This window comes from Cibotium barometz, chromosome 58 (assembly GCF_041138505.1).
Source record: "Cibotium barometz isolate CiBa-2024 chromosome 58, ASM4113850v1, whole genome shotgun sequence".
Lineage (NCBI taxonomy): Eukaryota > Viridiplantae > Streptophyta > Polypodiopsida > Cyatheales > Cibotiaceae > Cibotium > Cibotium barometz.
Window position 1 is genome coordinate 38,482,156 of NC_141103.1, and position 20,624 is coordinate 38,502,779.

Genomic DNA, 20,624 nt, shown 5'->3' on the forward strand with positions numbered 1-20,624 from the left:
GGGAACTAAGAAAGTATGCAGTCATTGTTGCCGGAAGAAGATTAAACCTTGGTGGCCTGAAATGTAACTTTTTTCATCTGGTGAAACAAGCACTTATATCTTGATCAAGCTAGTAAGAGCTAATTTTTCCCATTAAAGTGCTTTTCCAATAGCTTAGGAGATACCTTGGGGACCAGAAAAAAAGAAATCATTTGTATAAATTAATCTTATATATTTCATGCATTTTCAAGGTTTAGTTCTCTCTCTCTCTCTCTCTCTCTCTCTCTCTCTCTCTCTCTCTCTCTCTCTCTCTCTCTCTCTCTCTCTCTCTCTCTCTCTCGTGGTGGAAGGATTCTCTTTGTGCACGCATGCCCGCATCCTTGCATGTGCATGTGCGTATGCTAATATGCCCTCTTTGTGTTTTATTTCAGAGCAAAAGCTGGGAGAGGAGATCTATGTGTGTGTGTGCAAGTGCGCACCCACATGCGTGCATGTGCATGTGCGCATTCTAATATGCCCTCTTTATTTTAGAGCGAAAGTTGGGAGAGGGGATGACAGGATAGGGCTCTCTCTCTCAGCTAAAAAAAGTGGAGACGATCCTTAGTGTTAAAGGAGGGGGTAGTGTCAAGTAGGGCCTTAAGGCTTTTGTTTGCAGAAACAATGGTTGTTCCAAAGGGTGGGGATCATGACTATTAATGCATCATGATTAGGCTAGTGTGGTATGCTCGTAAATCACTCTCTCTCTCTCTCTCTCTCTCTCTCTCTCTCACACACACACACACACACACACCCCCCTATGCATTACACATCCAAAAATTTATGTTCTGTCACCTATCTTTAAAAATGAGTCTGTTAATGAGAGGTATCACCTTTCGTAAATCCACATTTACTCGAGCCTCTCTCCTCTCTCCTCTTACCTAGAGAATTTTCTCCCCTCCCTCTTGTATACCCATTTCCTCACTCCTTGTTCCCTTTCCATCTCCTCCCTTCCCCTTGCCTCCTCTGCCTCCATCATGTATGCACCTCCTCCCTCCCTGCTCTCCTTCCTCCTCCTCCCTGCTCTCCTTCCTCTGCCTCCATCATGTATGCACCTCCTCCCCCCCTTGTATGTACAATGGAAGAGTAAGAGAGAGAAACTCATATGGGCTACGTGTGTGTGTGAGAGAGAGAGAGAGAGAGAGAGAGAAATGAAATGATATATTAACATCCTCAAAAGGCCAAAATGACCTATGAGACCAAAAAGGTTACAACAATTGGTGGATCTGATACAATGTCTGTGTAAGAAAAGCTAAAACAACTAAACAACTAACTGAAACTGAAACAATAACTATGAGGAAAAGTAAGGTACTAGGAGCTCCTAATGGATAACATCTGGGGAGGAAAACTCCAGCAACAAAGGTAAGCATCATATACATCACTATCCAAAGATGTCTCTCATCGGTCGATGGCGGATATCCTCAATGTCCTCCATGGTGAGTACTCTAACTGGAGAGAGAGAGAGAGAGAGAGAGAGAGAGAGAGAGAGAGAGAGCATATGGGTTGGGTTGCTCTGAAACAACATTGAGAAATCTTGAGAAACATTGAGAAGTCCAATTTTTTATTATGAGGGTGAGAATTACATCTCATTAAGCAAGGATGATGTAGCTATATTAGTCAACAAGCGTTAAGAACTATTTGTTGTGGATACCATTACATAGGCATGTTTGACGTACATTTGTTTCTTACCCATGGAAGAAATCTTCTGAGCTTTCAATTAAATGCACGTTTTGTTGTTTTTATAATCTTACATCTGTAGTGAATTAAAACTCTCTTTTTTAATGCTATTAAGAGCAACTTTGAATGAAGTCAACAAAGAATTGGTGTTAGTTATAGATTCAAATTCATGAATAAACTTTATTAAGAGGACAACTCTCAAGTAGAGAACTTTAGAAGAGTAGATTTTGATAGGGTGGAAATGAAAATCTATAGAGAGAGAGAGAGAGAGTTATATTAACGTCTGTAGAAGGCCAAATGACCAAATACAACCAAAGACCATGAACCATTTGGACAATGCTAAAATCAAGGCATAAAGTTCTATTACTCAATGTTAAAAAGATCTATTTTTTGGCAAATGAAGAAGGTTTCACAAATTACAATAATTATGGCACCAAAATGTTTTTTTTTTCATTTCCATTAAATACATATCTCAAAAATTGTACGGTCTCATTTCGAGGGTGCAAGCCAGGCCTTAAATTTGAAGCCCAATGTCGGGCTTCCTCGATGTACTGGTGACACCTTGTGTCAAAATCTTGGGCTTCAAATGACTCTTTGCCTTAAAACTCGGGCTTCCCACATTACCACACATGTATCTTCTCTACTGCACTATCGCGCTTATGCTCAAAGTGTGTGCAGCTTTTCAGACCAAACAACTAGTCTAGAAGTACCTAGAATCCCTCGATATATATATATAAACAGCTCCATCCACGAGAGAATCCCCCAAACTTTAGTCAAACTACCATGCATCTCAACCATGCCTAGTGTGGTCATATGCCACATATGAAAGGGTTTCAAGAGCATTACAAACTCCATTGAAAAGTAATAGTTGTGTGTAAATACAAGCCGCAATATGCTTAAAGCTAAAAACCAGCATTTCTCAAGAAAGGACCACCACAAAATCATGTATGCGCTCACATGTAACTAAATCAAAACATTTATGGCTCTTACCTCTGAGATATAGCATAACAATGGTCATTCGTCAGCATCCTTGCAATCAAAAATCTACTTGCTCGTCACGTGAGGTAGTCCTACCATCATGTAAATAGAGAAGTCAATCTGAAATCTAGTATATGTTAGGGAAGGCAACAAAAGATTCATTAAACAAATGAAGTAAGTTATACGAAAGAGATGAACCTGACGAGTAGTGTAAGGGCCCTGCAGCCACTATTCTCTTTTTGCTTTTGATTCTGTACTTGCTGGTGCGGCGGTGCCTCTCTGCACCATTCCGTACAGCAGCACCTCTGAACCCGTACAGCACATGTACCTGCTGTACAACTACTGAACTTGCTGTGCTGTCCACTGTGCCTGCACATACAGGCCCTGTACCTGCTGCTCTGCTAATGTCATCTTGTTGTACTTGCTATACCAAATCTGTACCTGCCATTAATACTTGCTGAGGTGACTACCTAGTAGTACCAGCCATAGATACCTGCTACTAAGCAGCTTTCAAAGCTCTTGCTCCATAGTCACCTTCACCTGCTTGCACACACTCACAAACTCTCCTTTGAAACTATGTCATAACCAAAATTTCAAAGTATACATGAAAGCTCGAGTTAACATAGCTACTAGAAAACCACATACCAACTTATTGTCCCCATCAAAAAGCATAATGCTCATAACCTGCAACTTATGTCACAACATGCAACTTATGTCACAACATGCAGCTTATATCACAACATGCAACTTATTTCTCTTATGATCACAACCTGCAACTCACAAACCATTAGTAATACATCTTGAATCAAGACAAATGTTAGAGATCAACATGATTGGAGCATAAATGAAATAGCCCAAACATCAATACTTTCATGAGTGACGAGCATGTAATACCTCTTCAAGATTGATTATACATTCAATACCAATCACGTTATCACATATCACCTTCCCACCATCAATCTCTACAAATCCATGGCAGCTTTTCTACATTTTCTTAGCTCCCAAATGTGATGGACTGCATCCCAATCTATTTCACTTTGCTTCGGGCCAATAAGAGAGATGCGCATAAGCATCTCAAGAGTCCCCACTTTCAAGCACTGGCGTACGGAGGTCTTAATAGCATTCTGTTTAGAAAAACCTCTTTCACATGAGACCGAGGACATAGGAAGAAGAAGGATAAACTACCACAATTTCATTACATTTGGATAAGTGCGATGCCAATTAGAATTTGCTGCAAAAAGCTGCCATGCTTCCTTCATGTTCATCCCCTCACATGCATAATAAAGTGTGTCAGAGAATGATAAGAGCTCTTCCTTACAACCTTGTGCATCTACAAGATAACCTCCCACCTTACCCAACAACCTGTCCAACCATTCTACCACTTTTTGCTCTCTCTCCTGTGAAGTCTTTGAGCGCTTTGCATCTTTTGGATAAAACTGTGGAGAAAACAATTTTGCTGCATTAAAGAAGTAGACATCAGGAAAACGATCATTGACACATTCAATAACTTTCTGCACAAAGTCCTTTGCAAGCTGTTCGCAAGTTTCAACATTTCCATTTCCAAGATCAAGTCGGGTGCCATCTTTATCGTTACCTGGAATACTTACATATAACATCTCATGTAAGTACTTCTCACCATTTTCATTTACATAGCACCAAGTTCCAGTTGTTGTGTCAGACATAAACTTTTGCAAAAACTTGGTACCTTTTGCAAACTCTTGCCCCAAGAACTTACACCTAAGAGAACTCAAAGTCACCTCAATGTATGCACTCACCGAAGCTATGTCCACAACCTCTTCCTGAAAATACTTGTTAAGCGTATCCAAGTCTTGTAATACATCAGCAAGCATATGAATCACAAAAAGCACCTTATATATGCGTAATTTTGCATACCAAGCAGGTGCTCCCTGCTTCCAAAAGGTAAGAATAGCAGGCATTAGCGTCACCAAACGCTCCATAAGACTCCCTTGTGAGAGCCATCTAACCTCGTGTATTTGCAACACCTCCAAAACCTGTAAATTCATCTCCTGTAATAAATTTTGAAAACACGAGTGCCGTATACTAGACGCATGAATCCAAGAATAGATTTTGTTTGCAATTTTGTCTACATAAGATAAGCATGGAAAAGACTTTGATGCATCAAGTATAGCCAATGCCTCTCTATGGGCAATGCAATGCGTACTGACAAGATGAGGCACAACTCTCTTCAGTTTTGCAACTACACCATCATGGCAACCAAGCATTGAGCTGTCACCATCTGTTGCGATACCTACCATGTGCTGCACATCAAGACCAACATCATCCAAAACCTTCAAGATTGCATCATACTTCGTTTTGAGCTTGCCCATCTGGCACCACAATCAACCTTGCAAACTGTGTCTTGCAAACACCCAAACCATGAGAAGACAAAAACGAGATGTAAACAATCAAATGTTTCTCCAAAGATCTGTTTGTAGTCTCATCAATCATCAAGGAGTAAAAAGGACTCTGCTTGAATTCAATGAGCTGACCATTTTGCAAATATTCAGAGATACAAGAAGCAAATTCTTTACCAGCCATTCCATTCAAGTATGCAGAATAATCATTTTTTACAGGCATACTTTGCACATCTAAAGCATAAGCTAGATCACAAAGCTTTCTATACTTTTTACACACCAAGTCCTCCTTGGTTATGAAGTACATTAGCTTCATACATGTGATTACTTGTTTTTTCACTTTACATGTCAAGACTGCCATGTGCTCTTGTATTTTGACCCCTCCTTCATTAACAAAACGTAATGCAGCAAACTTATGTTCAGGAGATCTTTTATGTTTGTGGATCGCACTCATTTGCATGGTTTTACAACCTTTTCCCTTTCCCCATGGTCCCTTCAGGTTATATCGTTCACACCATAAGCACTTCATAAACTCATTATCTCCACTCACAACATGCTTAAGAAAACTAAACTTATGCAACCATTCTGGCCTAAATTTTCGGATCTTTTCTTTCTTTGTTGATTTAGAAGTATCATTATCAGATGATGGCATACCAATCATGTCCATGTCGTCTTGCAATGTGTCGTGAGGACTTTCCATGTCAATATCATCATGCTCACTGTAACTTGAAGATCCAAAAATCTCTTGCATTAATTTGGTTGTGTCTCGTGCACCCTTTTCTTGTACTTTGCCTTTTCCATAAGCATCAAATAAAGTTTTTTGCTTCATCTAGTAAAAGTCAACATTTACAAGTAATCAGCATAAGAGACTAAAATATTAATGGTAGCAGGTACTCTAATTTAGAACAAAAATCATATATGTCGACAATATACCTTTGTTGGGATTGATGGTGCTTGAAATCCATCAAGAGCAATGACATTGGCTCGTGACATCTTCGAAATCTCCTGGATGTGCACCACTTGTACAAAGAGAGGAATATGTGAAAAACAACAGTACAAAAAGCCATGAGCAGCCAGTCACCACCTCCACACGACTAGAGCAGTGCTAAATTGAGAGCCTCCCTTCCACTCGGCAAAGACGCCAGCAAATACGATTTTACTCCCAGGCAGCAGGCTCCAGCGGTGAGCGCAGCACGCTCTTGAGAGAAGACCCAAAGGAGGTGACAATCACAACAGTAGCATCACCTAGCAGCTCAGCACAAACTGCACGCTCCTGAGAGAAGACCCAAAGGAGGTGACAATCACAACAGTAGCATCACCTAGCAGCTTAGCACAAACTGCCAACATGTCAGCATAGATGACAAGCATCACCTAGTACCTCAACACAAGCTGCCAACATGTCAGCAGCGCTTTTGTTACTGTTGAGTTTCTAGGGTTTCTGTATATCTTTGTACGTTTTGTCTCCCAGCTATATGTTCTTTGATTTGCCCGTGTAATTTAGGGTTTGTTCCATGTCCATAAATGATGGTGCTAACACAAGCCAACAGTAGCAAACCATAACATAATCCAACATGCAGGATCAACTATTACAGCTATAGGTAGAGCTAGAGGAAGGAAGCAACAAGAATGCTCAACTGACAGTAACAGATTTGGCAGAAGCACATTAGAAAGTTGTTACAGCGAAAAGGGCAAAGCAGTTGTGCAGCATGAGGAGATGCTTAAAAAGAAAAAGCTTTTGGACAAATGCAAACAATAATATGCTAACACTCTCAAAGGAGGAGGAGAAAACTGTTGAAAGCATCAATGAGAAGCTAAAAGCAGAAATGATTATCAACAAAGATGGAGAAGGGGATCAAGAGTCACTAGGCCCCTAGGGGCCTATGCTGAGGCATGTGGCCAGTTACTAAATTTGGGGGTTTTTAGATAAACCTCTTCTCTTGTAGAAAAAAAAAGAAGACCTGTACAGTGTAGTACTACAGCAGCCTACAGGGAACTTTCTTGTATCTTGAAATTTTGCAAGCAATACAAACCCGAAAGGGGGGATCCAGCGAGTAGGTTGCCCTGGAGGCTGGAGTCTGGACCGATGTCTGAGTCACATTGAATGCATGCATGAACAGGAAACCAAAAAAAAGTAAATCGTACTGCATGGAAAGAAAATCGAAAAGAAAGTGTCGAAATGGTCAAGAATGTATGTAGCTGAATGTGTGAGTGGTCTTAGCAGTAGGCAGCAGCAACACGGAAAGGGGAAGGAGAAGGGGAAGGTGAAGGTTAGCCAGATTACACCCCCTCCAATGCCCCCTCCTCCCCCTCATCCGGGGCCTCCTCCTCCCCCTACTTCGATGCCCACTTCCTCCCCCCCGACTAAGGTCTCAGAGGAGGCCGGGTAAGGTGTCCGCCGGGGCCATCAAGACCTTGCAGAGAACAAAGAAAAATTGTTGACTGATTACCTTGTTGGGTCGGGACTCGGAGCCTCGGAGCCTGGAGGGGATCGTCCGGGTTTCTCTCCTTCTTCTCCCAAAGTCCTTCTTCCTTGTCTCTGTGCCAGTGACTCTGTGGGCTTTCTCGAGACCACCTTGGTGTGGGGGGCCGGGGCCCTCCTCAGTCCTCACTGCTCAGTGGCAAGTGCTCCTCAAGGCTAGCCTCACGGACCACGGTGCACTGTGCGCGTAAAGCTCCAGCGGCCAGCCTCCAGAGTCCAGCCTTTCAAAACCTGCGTTTTTTTCCAGTCCAGGCTTATCTTTGCGGCCGCCGTCGCCGGCGTGCGCTTGTTTTTTGTGACCACATTATATATATTATATATATATATATATATATATATATAGGCTTATCTCTGCGACGTGCGCTTGTTTTTTTGTGACCACATTATATATATATATATATATATATATATATATATATATAAAATATAAATATAAATATATATAATATATATTATATATATATAATATATTATAATATATATATAATATATTATATATATATATATATGTATATACCCTGTGAAGCCTACGTCATTTATATGGGTGTCCTTTGAAGCCTTATACATATAATTGGGCTTCCTCGTGAAGCGTTTTGAGGCTTCATATGACGCTTCAAATGGCCTTGGACGCCCAAACGGGAGTCAAATTTAAGGCCTGGTGCAAGCTAATTAAAAATTAAAGAAACAGGTGGGGGGAATTTACATCATTGAGTGCATCTTTTGTTGTATTCCTTCTGCAAAGGCTCATTCGCCGGGGCCCTTTGAGGCTTTGCAGTGTGCCAGAGCCTCTGGGTGCATGAGCTCACCCAATCCATCACGCGCCAAATTTTGCATTACTATCTTGATGCCCACGTAATCCCAATTATGCAATTTTGAGGCTCGATTATCGACAATTTCAGAGTACGATTCTGTGAATTTTGAGAGATCAACAACAGGACATCTGTTTTGAAAGGAAGCTAGAAGAATAGGGTTCAATCGGGCAGAACAAAAATAGGGTTTCTTCTCTTGTTCCAGAGCGCACTTGCTCTGCAAAGAGTTGGGCAAAGGCTCAATTAGCTGCTTTAATTGCAAAGACTACAATTTTAAACACTTCTTAACACGAATCATAAGAGTTTTATCTGATGCTCTGAGTGTACACCATGGATCCTACTCGGGCTTTTCTGAAGGATGCCAAGCGAGTGATTGTGAAGGTGCTCTATTTCTGCCATTGCATCATACAGTTTGAGCCAAAATCACAATATGTTTTGCGATGAGGTTACATAACATTTTCATCATCAAATCATGACATTCTTCCTATGTGTTTTGCCCTATAGGGTTATTGAAAGAGTGTACATTTCTGTGCAGGTGGGGACTGCTGTGGTTACTCGTACAGATGGTAGGCTTGCTGTTGGCAGACTCGGTTCTCTCTGTGAGCAGGTGCACATCTATTTGTAGTAGAAATGTTGAGCCTCTAATGCCTTGATTCTTATGCGAAACAAAGCCCTAATCTTTCACATGAACCCATGTATTTATAATGTATGCATGTATCCAAATATGTCTGTAGTGTGTGGGGATTAATTCACGAGCTAGTCGTTTAACAGGTGAAAGAACTGATAGGGAAAGGCGTGGAGGTCATCCTGGTGACGTCTGGAGCGGTTGGTGTTGGCAGGCAAAAGCTGCGGTATCAGCGACTCATGAATAGCAGGTATATGGGAAATTTAAAATGTCTCACAGTAGCTTCAACTTTTTTTTTTTTCAAAACTTTTTCTGAACACACATGCGCGACACTTTGTGTGTTAAAAGTTATCTGGTTGGATTGGACAGTTTTGCAGACCTTCAAAAACCTCAAGTTGAATTGGATGGAAAGCCTTGTGCTGCTGTTGGACAGAGTGGGCTCATGGCGCTCTATGACAGTCTTTTAGCTCAGGTTAACACAATTCATTTATAAATGTTTTCAGAAAAGAAAAGCTAGTCCAGGGCAAGGCATTAATATTGAATTGAGATTAAGTTTTTCTAAATATGTGATGATGCATTAACTTGAATTTAAGCTTTTTTAAATATGAGATGATGATGTGGTTGAAGAAGAGAAAAGATCAGAGAGTAGTTATAACGCTGCCTCGTGTTATAAAGTTCACATTTTTATGGTGGATGGAGATATGGACAAGCATTGCTGCTATAAATTTGCAAACACACATGCGTGTGTGCACACACCTGAGATGTATCATCCTTCCTAATAATTGCCATTTTAAAAGGGAGCAAGGAAGCTGCCGTCTTGCGGCATGCTCCACAAGCAAGCCACTCAAGGTGGACTCATACACACATCAGGACTGGTCCTTTTAGGCCTACACCTCTCTTTACTTAAAATGCTAGAGATTGGCCCTAGTAAGGGTTATGGTTCCTTGGTATGTCTTGAGAGGCAATGTTTTCAAGCTCATTTCCAGGCCTCTGAAACAAAGAACCTACTTTTTGACTCCGTGGTCCATCGCGCAGCTGTGTATGGACCATCCTTCTGGGGATTCAATCTCAATAGACAATAAAGGGTTAAGATTGAGAAGCTTCAAATTATTACGCTTTGTAGGTGTCACGTGCACACCCATCAGGTGTACAAGTGGCATGGCATCATCAAGCATTAATCAGGATATTTATTCAGGCATAAATCAGTATGAGCATTATATGGGGGTGTTTCATCACCAACATCAGCACTTTAGTCATCATGAGCACTGTAAGGCATTTAGCTACATCAGCCGACAGCGTATTTGCACCAGCCGATAGCCTTTATGACCAGCCGACCAGCATTTATGGCGTTATTGCCAGTCGTGAGCATTCAGCAAGGCTGGCCGACCAGCACCATGCACACATATAAATAGAAGCGCATACCATTCAGTCCAGAGCATCGCATCTCAGTTCAGCGCATATCTCCTCAGCGTTCAGTTCAGCATTAGTATCTCCTCAGCGTTTCCTTCCCAGGCAACAAGGAGAGAACCAGTCCCCCAGCGTTTGCAGCAGACAGCATCAGTCCATCAGCGTTTGCAGCAGACACCATCAGTACATCTGCGTTTCAGCATCAGATCATCATCGCATCAGTTCCAAAGCCATCCCTTCAGCGTTTCCTTCCCAGGAGACAAGGGAAAGACAGTGGGACAGCAGTTCATTCAGCATATTCAGCATATAAGTCATCATTTCTATCTCCTACATAGAGGGAAGCCGGCATCGAAGGGTGGACCTCAGCATTGGAGCAAGGAACAGTCCTCAGCATCAGCATCAGCATTCAGCCTACTCCTCTCATCCCGAGAAGGATATTCATCTAGGACAGCATCATAGATCTGTGTAGATCTCATTGTAACCCATTCATCTAATATAGCTGCATTGCATTGCATTGACACTATCTGTCTTTCTCAAGCATCATTAAGTGCAGTTTAGTTAGCCTAAGGTTGTGTTTACGACGGTCACCTCGCATGTCACAGTAGGCTCATTAAGATTGAGAAGCTCCAAATTATTTCGCTTTCTAGGCTCAGTAAGAGCAAACCATCAGTGCCTCACCGGATGATCTTGGCTGAATTTGGGTCTCACTGCTGGAGGTTGATGCAATCTTCCAAATAGTGACATGCTTTCATAGGGCTTGGTCTCTGCACGTGCTGGATTTAATATTGCATTGACTTCATCCATACGGCTAGCTTATAAAAGAACAGGATGTGTAGCACCCTGGATGCCTGTGGTAAAATCGGAATTCATGCTGCTCAAAGTGGTATTTCTGGGCAACCAAGTTCCGGGACGACTGGGACAACCAAGTGGGGAACACCTCTTGGCAGTCACTAGATGTGACACCCATAAAGAACAAGAGCGATTGGCCTCCTGCCCAATGGCTATCTCTAACCACACAGATGCACCAACTTGCACAACATCTAGTGCACCAATCACAGTATTTCCGGAGATACCTACCACCTGGATGGCTCCAAAGTCGTGTGGCCTCTGAGGTACAAAAAGGCCACCCTTGGGACTCCATGGGTAGTTGATTATGAGTGCGATAGCACAGTGAGCTTGTATGTAACATCTTTCATAGGATTTGTTTGGGTTTAGTGTAGCCTTTGGGAAATTCCTCACCTCCAATGGACTGCTTTACCTTTTGTGGTGGCAACTATTAAATAAGTAATTAAGCAGGATGACAAATTTATAAACCTTTCACATATCAACAAAGAACCAACATAATGAGAAATAGACACCACACTGGACCTGAACGGCTGGGCCCCCCCTTTGGTAATGATATATTACACTGGAGTTTCTAGTACAAGCATTGGGTGTCCCAAAGGACCACTAGATTTCCACACGAACATGAAAATAGCAAAGTTAAAACAGTGGCCCAGGAAGAATACTTTTCTCCTGTCAACCCTCATCTCCTCATGGAGTAGGCAGGTGACCGGCATGGTGGAGCTACCACCATGTGTTCCACATCCAACCTTTGAGGCCTTACAGTGCACTACATGTACTTACCAACCTATCCAAGATGGGAAAGTCCTTGGGACATGTGAAATACGTGGAACCAATGGGCCGGTGTTGGTCTCCAGTCCCTGAGTGTCTCCAACATGCTCCATGCTCCTGTTGCGCTCCATGAATCCACCGATGAGGGTATGGGAAGATGACAACCTTCCCGAGATTTTCTCACAAGCCTGGACGCCCTCGGAGCTCATGGACAAACATGGAGATGATATAGACCCTGTAACGGGGCGTGTGTTACTTGGAATCAATTCACACGAGAAGAACCTGTTCCAAGCTAGGGTTTTTGCTGAAAATTAGGGTTTTCGACATCAAGTTTATACTCTGTAGTAGTACAGCTCCGTACTGATGATGTGGCAGTTTGTACAGAGTGACGTCACCAACAGATTCATACAACAGATGAGGAGGATGATGATGATGGTGATGCCCTTGTCCGTAGAGTCTTGCGATGAAGAGGAAGAGAGAGAGTCGCTTTCTTGAATATGTAGAAGATACACGGGCTTGCCTTGAATATATGGGCTTGGCCTTGCTTTTGCTTGCTTTTGCCCAAAAGATGAATGGGAGTTAGTTAATTAGGGTTAGGTTCATGTGGGAGACATACACAGAGAAACAAGGGAGAGAGAGAGTTGTGGGGATAAGTCAACTCACCAAGTGTTGAGTGTGTGACTCCCCTATCACACATGTATATTGCACTAGTACACATAGTGCACTTAGTACATTAAAAGTACTAAGTGTACTATGTACTATAACTTATGGGCTTGTACACACTATAAGGGTGGGCATAATGCCTTTACCCCAACAACCTCCCACTTAAAGGCAAAGTGCCCTTAAATGAAGGAAAAGAAAAATCAGCATGTACATGATAGTATACAAGGCCATATCAAGGCTGAAACTGGCCTCATCCAATGCCCATCAAGTGTCTGCAATGAGCAAACCGCTCCGGAGGCAAACTCTTTGTCAACAGATCAGCCGGGTTGTCATCCGTATGAATCTTAACAAGTTGAATTTGCTTGTTCTCTATCACCTCTCTGATGAAGTGATACTTCACATCCACATGCTTCGTCTTTGCATGAAAGACAGGGTTCTTTGCCAACTGGATGGCACTCTGACTGTCACAATGCAACAATGGAATATCCCCTGTAAAGCCCAAATCAACCACTAACCGAGATAGCCATAATGCCTCCTTGCAAGCCTCTGTGGCTGCAATATACTCGACCTCTGTAGTAGATAAGGCTGTGCACTTCTGCATCCTGGATATCCATGACACAGCACCTCCTGTGAATGTAAACACATAACCGGTAGTAGACTTCCTGTTATCTGGATGACCGGCATAATCCGATAATGCATCCTGTTTGCCAAAGCAAATGCACATATCCTGTGTGCCCTTCAGGTATCTCATGACACCTTTCACTGCTTCCCAATGCTTCTTGCCAGGGTTGGCCATGTATCTAGAAACCACTCCCACTGCAAATGCAATGTCCGGCCTAGTAGCAACCATGGCAGACATGAGACTGCCACAAGCTGAAGCATACGGAATCTTGGCCATATCAGCCCTGTTACTATCTGACTGTGGGCTGTCCATAGCACTGAGTTTCACATATGGAGGCAAAGGAGTACTAGTCTTCTTCCCCCCGTCCATATTGAACCTCTGCAAAACTTTGCCAATGTATTCCTTTTGAGACAAATACAACACATGCTGATTTCTGTCCCGAAGTATCCGCATACCCAAAATGTGATTTGCATTACCCAAATCCTTCATATCAAAGGTTTGATGCAGCCTCTTTTTCAAGGCATCCATCTCTTTACGAGATTTCAACATATCATCAACATACAAGATGAGGATCAATAGACTGCCATCCAAAGCTTTCTTGGTGTATAAGCAATGATCTATGTCACTTCTCCTGAAATTCTGGGATTTCATGAATGTATCAAATTTATGATACCATTCCCTTGGTGCCTGTTTGAGCCCATAAAGACTCTTTTTTAGCTTGCATACAAGCTTCTCCTTTCCATTTACTGCATAACCCTCTGGTTGTTGCATATATATCTCCTCATGGAGATCACCGTGAAGAAAAGCAGTCTTCACATCCATCTGAATCAAGTCCAGATCATCATGTGCAACCAAAGCTAACACAGCTCTAAGTGTGGTCATTTTGACCACTGGAGAGAAGATCTCCTCAAAGTCCACACCATATTCCTGCTTGAAGTCCTTAGCCACTAACCTAGCTTTGTATCTTGGCTTTGCATCTGGTGCAACTTTGAGCCTGTAAACCCATTTGCATGGCAAAACTTTCTTGCCTGCAGGTAAATGCACCAACTTCCATGTTCCATTTTTGTGCAGAGAATCCATCTCTGACTTCATGGCACGCTCCCAAAGAGCCTTGTCTGCCCTCTGTAAAGCCTCCTTATAACATGAGGGCTCCCCACAGTCAGTAAGCATCAAGTAGTCAACCCCTGGAACAAACCTGTCAGGGGCTCTGGAGGGTCTAGTGGACCTCCGTACCCAATGACCATCATTTGCAGGTTGCTGTCCACCCTGCATATCATTCATTGGTGGCTCCTGTTCCATGCCATAAGGCTAAAAAATAATGCCCGGTATCTCCTCTAACTGTGTTATATCCATAGAGATATCTTCTGCCATCTTTGGCTGTCCATTTGGACCATTTTCAGCACCATTTAAGGGCTGGTTTTGCTGCTGTAATGGCTGATTTACAGCCCTTGGTTGTTGTCCATGATGTCCATCATCATCAAAGATGACTCTGCCAGGCTCCTGTTGCCTTGCAGGCTCCTTATACATGCATGTTTCATAAAAAATGACATCATTGCTGCGTATGATCTTTCTATTCACGGGATCCCAAAGTCTATACCCCATTTCACTTTTGTCACCATATCCTTGGAATATGCATTTGTGAGACTTAGGATCAAGTTTGGTGCGCATTTCCCTGGGTATGTGCACGTACGCAACGCAACCAAACACTCTCAAGTGCTTGTATGACGGAGGCTTCCCTGTCCATACTTCCTCTGGCACTTTCCCACCAAGCCTCGTGTTAGGTGACCTGTTTATAAGGTGAACGGCTGTCATAATAGCTTCAGCCCAAAAACCATGAGGTAACGCAGCATGTGACAACATAGAACGGACCTTCTCCTGAATGGTCCTGTTCATCCTCTCTGCTGTCCCGTTTTGTGGAGGATCATAAGGAGTAGAGAGCTCCCTCTTGATGCCTTTAGCATCACAAAAGTCCTGAAACTGTTTGGACATATACTCTCCACCATTGTCGGAACGCAAAGCCTTCAATGTTTTGCCAGTTTGATTCTCAACAAGAGCAACAAACTTCTCAAACACTGAGAATGTATCACTCTTCAAACGAAGAGGATAGACCCACACCTTACGTGTGGCATCATCAATAAAAGACAAAATATTTTGCCCCTCCCAAAGAAAGCTGAGGCATCTCACATACATCTGTATGCACAAGCTCTAACTGAGCATCTTTCTGTCCAAGAGCTTTCTTGTGGGGGCACTGGAGTTGCCTGCCATATATGCAATGCTCACAAAACTAAAAACTTGAAAACTTTAGAGAAGGCAAGTAACCAAAACGAGACAATTGCTCCATTCCTTTGACACTCATGTGTCCCAACCGGCTATGCCACATAGAGATTTCCGGCAGCTCGGTTGCATTTACATTAGCATGGTGACAAACACCTGCAGGCATAAAGTAAAGAGTGTCCACCTTAGAGTCTCTGGCAACAACCAGTGAGCCCTTACTAATCTTTCACTTTCCACGACCAAATGTGGTAACATAATCAGCATCATCAAGCTGTCCAGTAGAAAGCAGATTCTTCTTGATCTCAGGCACATGCCTGACATCATGGAGCATAAGCTGTGAGCCATCTGAAAACACAAGCCTCACATCACCTCTGCCAAGAATCTTGCATGCATGGTTATCACCCAAATAAACTACTCCTTCATTGCCAGCAGTATACCTGACAAACAAGTCTCTGCAACCTGTGACATGAAAGGAGGCACCTGAATCAATGATCCATGAGTGCATACCATGACCATCTCCTGTAAGAAGTGAACGGGCATCAAGTGAAGACGTGAATAGGACCTCATCCTCACTGTCACCTGCATGTGACACATTGATTTCTTCAATCTTGACTCCACTTTTGCCCTTTGGCTTTACATCTTTGGCTTCATCTTTGTCTTTATCTTTGCCTTTTCCCTTTTCCTTTTGATCATTTTTCCACTTGTAGCATTGCTTTTTAATGTGTCCCTTCTTGCCACAATAATGGCATTCCAAGTCCTTTTTGGAGCGAGACTTGCTCCTTCCCCGTTCTTGGCTTTTACCCCTTTGCTGGGATCTCCCACGTGCATTCATTGCATTGGACTTTCCAACAGAGTTGTTTTTCCTGTTCATCTCTTCTTGAAGAAGAGCACCCTCAACATCTGCATATGACAACATAGCATTCGAATTGCTAGTGGCTGTCCTGAATGTGTCTCAACTCTCTGGCAAAGTGCATAAGAGAAAAGTGGCTTTGAACTCATTGTCCATTGCCAACTTTTGATTTATAACTTGGCTGACAATACCATTAAACTCATTTAGATGGGCTGTCATAGACGCCCCTTCCTTCATCTGAAGACCTATGAGTTTCTTCAACCAATACACTTTGCTTGAGGCACTTTGCTGGGCATACAAGTCCTGCAATCTCTGCCACATTCCCCAAGCTGTCTTCTCTTCACGAATGCTGAAAAGTAAAGAGTCTGACACAGATAACATGATAGTAGATCTTGCCAGCTCATCCATATCTTCCCACTCTTCAGCAGTAAGAGAAGCGGGCTTTACACCCCTTTCTTTGATAGGCTTGTGTTGCTTCTTCTGGAGCAACACATTATAGCACTGGGTTTGCCAAATATCATAATTATGTGAGCCTTCAAGCTTCTTGATGTGAAGCAATGAAGAGCTCTCACCTGTGGTTGCCATAGCAATATGCAACCTATCAATGCCTGACTCCCTGCAAAATGTGCAAACACTGCACCAAAAGCACACAAAGTGCTCACAGTTGTTCTCCGGAAGTTTTATCTCCCACTGCGGAAGCACAAATGCAACTCTACTCCCACTGTATGTGATGAAATCACCAAAATCTGGTTGCTGCAGATTTAGGACAGCACCTTAAATGTGCTCTGTTGCCCTTCCAAAGTACTGTACAGCAGTACTAAGTGCTCACCAATGATGTACCAAACCTGTACCGGCAAGTACAGCAGCTGAAATTGAACCTTTTCCTCACTCAAATCAGTGTACAGCCATGCCAAAACTTGCACAAAGCTGTGCCAAATCTGTACCAACAGGTACAGTAGCAACAAATGCTCTCCTGGCTGTCCAAATGAGTGAAAATCAGACTTTTACAGTCCCGAACACTGCATACAACAGTTCCGAACAGAAATTGGGCAAAAGCCCCTTGACTGCAAGCTGATTTCTGAGGATTCAAGGCATAAAAGTCTTGCCTGCTGTTTTGCCAAGCTCAACAAGCATAAAATCTTGAAAAGCCCCTCGATTTAAGATCAATTTCTGATCATACATGGTACATTAACGCACATGAAGGCATCCAGAGTCTTCACGATGCTTCCCCCTGGCCACATAAACATCCAATACATGAAAGCCCCTTGATTTACAGGCACATTGAGTGCTTGTCAGGCATCAACACATTGCCCAAAGCATCAAATGCGATTGCCTGCATGCAAATCAATCCAATCGGCACAAAAGCCCCTTGATTTGCACTGCAATTTGTTGCAATTTTGCCCAAATGTGCGATTTTTCACATCATACAGCATGTATGAATGCTTAATTGCACAATTACATCAAAAGCCCCAAATTTCGACATCCAATTTCTTGCAAATTGATCTTGATTGTGACCAATGTCATCCAATTTTGCCAATTTTGCTCAAAATTGAGCAATTCGGCACCTGTACCTGCTCAATTGATTGAATTGATAAGAAATCCCCAAAATTGAAGGCAAATACCTCTTAATTTGTTTTGCAGGAAAGGGGGGGGGACGTCGAATTTGCTCTGATGAGGTGCTGCTGCATACTACTGTTGTAGTAGGGCAGGTGCAGGCGTACAAGGCTTCTCCTAGCATGAGGACTCTTTCCGAATCTCCACACCAGGGCTGAGTCGACAGCCCTCCAATAACAGCTCGTACTGCTGAGAATTTTGCTGCTTGCCTGACAAGCTTCAACTGAGGTCCATAGACGGGCTTGTCTCTGACATCGACGATGCTGGCGAGCTTGTAGAAGAGGGCGAAGCGCTCCCTCCAGGCCGCCTTGTCAATCGCGCACCATCGAAACTCCTCAGCGGGGACAGACACACACACGGCAGAGACAACGATCTTGGGAACCGAGGGACAGAGACAGCGACTCAATGCTTGGCGATTCGTTGTCTTTGACTGCAGGAAGCCTGCTCCGCCTTGTAGACGTGTTCGCTCGCTGCTGTTGAGCGGTTTTACGCCTTCGCCTGGTAGCACTACGTTTACACAGCCTTACGCTTGCTACGTGCGATTGGGTACGCCGCTGCACTCCGTGTCCGCCTGGCTGCGCCTGGTTGGCTGGGCAACCTGCCCAGCTGCCTTTTGCCACGTGCTCGCCCAGCCTGCCTGCGAATGCTGCCTTGTGGTTTGCTACGCGTAGCTCTGCCCGTCAACCCCTAGTCGACCTGCTATCTCAACGAACACACACACTGCTGTAGGCGCCTGGTTCCACCATCATGTTAGAAGAAGTAAACTGCACATGTAGAGAGCTGCAGGCTGGCTCTGATACCAGTTGAATGGGAGTTAGTTAATTAGGGTTAGGTTCATGTGGGAGACATACACAGAGAAACAAGGGAGAGAGAGAGTTGTGGGGATAAGTCAACTCACCAAGTGTTGAGTGTGTGACTCCCCTATCACATATGTATATTGCACTAGTACACATAGTGCACTTAGTACATTAAAAGTACTAAGTGTACTATGTACTATAACTTATGGGCTTGTACACACTATAAGGGTGGGCATAATGCCTTTACCCCAACAAAAGAGAGAGAAACAAGCTAGAGAGATGTCACGTGCACCCCGCACTTAGATGCCACGTGGACATATCTGAACAAGAAGGTGCAGGACTTGGAGTGGAAAACTGGTCCCATGTGAGCCCAGTCTAGGACAAGTCAGCTAGGGTTCTACTCCATGCGTCCGAGGTCAGGTGTGCATTCTCCTGCACATGCGTCCAAGGTGAGGTGTACATTGTCCTGCACATGAAGCAGTGCCAGTCCGTGCTGTGAGTCTCCCTCTGGAATGATGTCAATTGCTCTGTGTGTTTGGTCTGCGAGCGACCAGATGTCAGACGGCTGTGTAGACATGTAGGTTTGCATGTAGAATAGGGGCCAGCCCATAGGGCTACCCCAGAGCCAAGCCTAAGGCTCATATAGTGGGCATGGGGAGGTTTATGACCACCCCAAGGGGCCAGGAGGGCCCCATGCTGTGCCTACTTGCCCTATCTTTGGGCTGGGCAGGCTGTCGGCCAGCCCAAGGGCCCTGGCCAGGTAGCCGACAGGGCCTATGGGCCAGCCCACTTCAGTGGACAAGCAAGTTGAGGGTTTTAGCACAGGCATGACGACGAGCGTCAAGTATGAAGCTCTAGGTGCTAAATTAGTCATTTAGGGCATAGAGTTTGTGCGTGATTTTATGGTTGCCCCTCTAGTAGGAGCAGACATAATCTTGGGCATTCAGTGGTTTCACAAGTTCCTTCATGATGTCAAGTGGGACAAGCACACTTTCTAGATTAGCTGGAATGTGTCCAACGCCCCAGTGACCATTAAGTGTGAGCCAGGAATCCCGAACTTTCTGCTCATAAGCCACTTATAGGCTAAATGAGCAATCAAGAAAGGCGCACATTGTGCGATGATTTACATCCAAACTGCCTAGATGGTGGCCAGTGCTTCCGAGAAGTATTTTGTTCTCCATGAAAAGTTCCAGAAGATTTTTCTTCGGGACAATCTCCCTCCCTAGCTCTCCCATCTAGACTGGAGGACCACAAGATCGACCTCCTCCCAGGCTCGGAACCCCCGAGCAAGTTTCCATATCACCTTTCCAAGGCAATGGAATCGGAGTTGGACCGCCAACTCCAAGAATTGTTGCAATCTGGCTTCATCCGCCCCAGTGTGTCACCATTCGCAACACTGATCCTATTTGTCAAGAAGAAAGATGGGTCTTCTCGATTGTGTGTCGATTATCGTGCACTCAACAAGCTGACTATCAAAAGTAGATTCTCGATGCCTCGAATAGACTATATTCTCGAGAGGCTGAATGGGGCTAAGGTGTTCTCGAAACTCGATTTGAAGAGAGGGTACCACCAGGTGAGGATTGTTGAGGGGGACATCCCCAAGACAGCCTTCCGTACGGAATGGGCATACTATGAATTTGTGGTCATGCCTTTTGGCTTGACGAATGCCCCAGCCACATTCAACCGCATGATGATGCGGGTGTTCCGGGAATTGATTGGAAAGTGTGTTCATATTTCTGGACGACATAGTAGTATTTTCAGCTACTGTTGAGCAGCATGACATTGATGTGGAGAAAGTCCTAAAGTTGTCGGAAAGCAACGAGCT

The 20,624-nt window shown here is 43.7% G+C and overlaps 2 protein-coding genes across 2 annotated transcripts in view; one reads left to right on the forward strand and one right to left on the reverse strand.

Moving 5' to 3' along the window:
- Positions 1-2,901: 2,901 nt before the first annotated feature.
- On the reverse strand, positions 2,902-5,795 carry LOC147606253 (uncharacterized). The gene has a single exon (XM_086792677.1). It carries the CDS (start codon positions 5,016-5,018, stop codon positions 3,852-3,854), a length of 1,167 nt encoding a protein of 388 aa, XP_086648803.1. The 5' UTR covers positions 5,019-5,795; the 3' UTR covers positions 2,902-3,851.
- Positions 5,796-8,202: 2,407 nt separating this feature from the next.
- Positions 8,203-20,624, forward strand: part of LOC147606254 (delta-1-pyrroline-5-carboxylate synthase 1-like) — an 81,155-nt gene continuing 68,733 nt past the window's right edge. Inside the window, 4 exon segments of the mRNA XM_086792454.1 lie at positions 8,203-8,714; positions 8,869-8,940; positions 9,105-9,208; positions 9,328-9,430. Of these exon segments, the coding sequence (XP_086648580.1) occupies positions 8,664-8,714; positions 8,869-8,940; positions 9,105-9,208; positions 9,328-9,430 (330 nt within the window). The 5' untranslated portion in view covers positions 8,203-8,663.

Bases quoted from the DNA above. Each gene is read 5' to 3' on its own strand.
- LOC147606253 (XM_086792677.1), bottom strand. From the start codon at position 5,018: ATGGGCAAGCTCAAAACGAAGTATGATGCAATCTTGAAGGTTTTGGAT.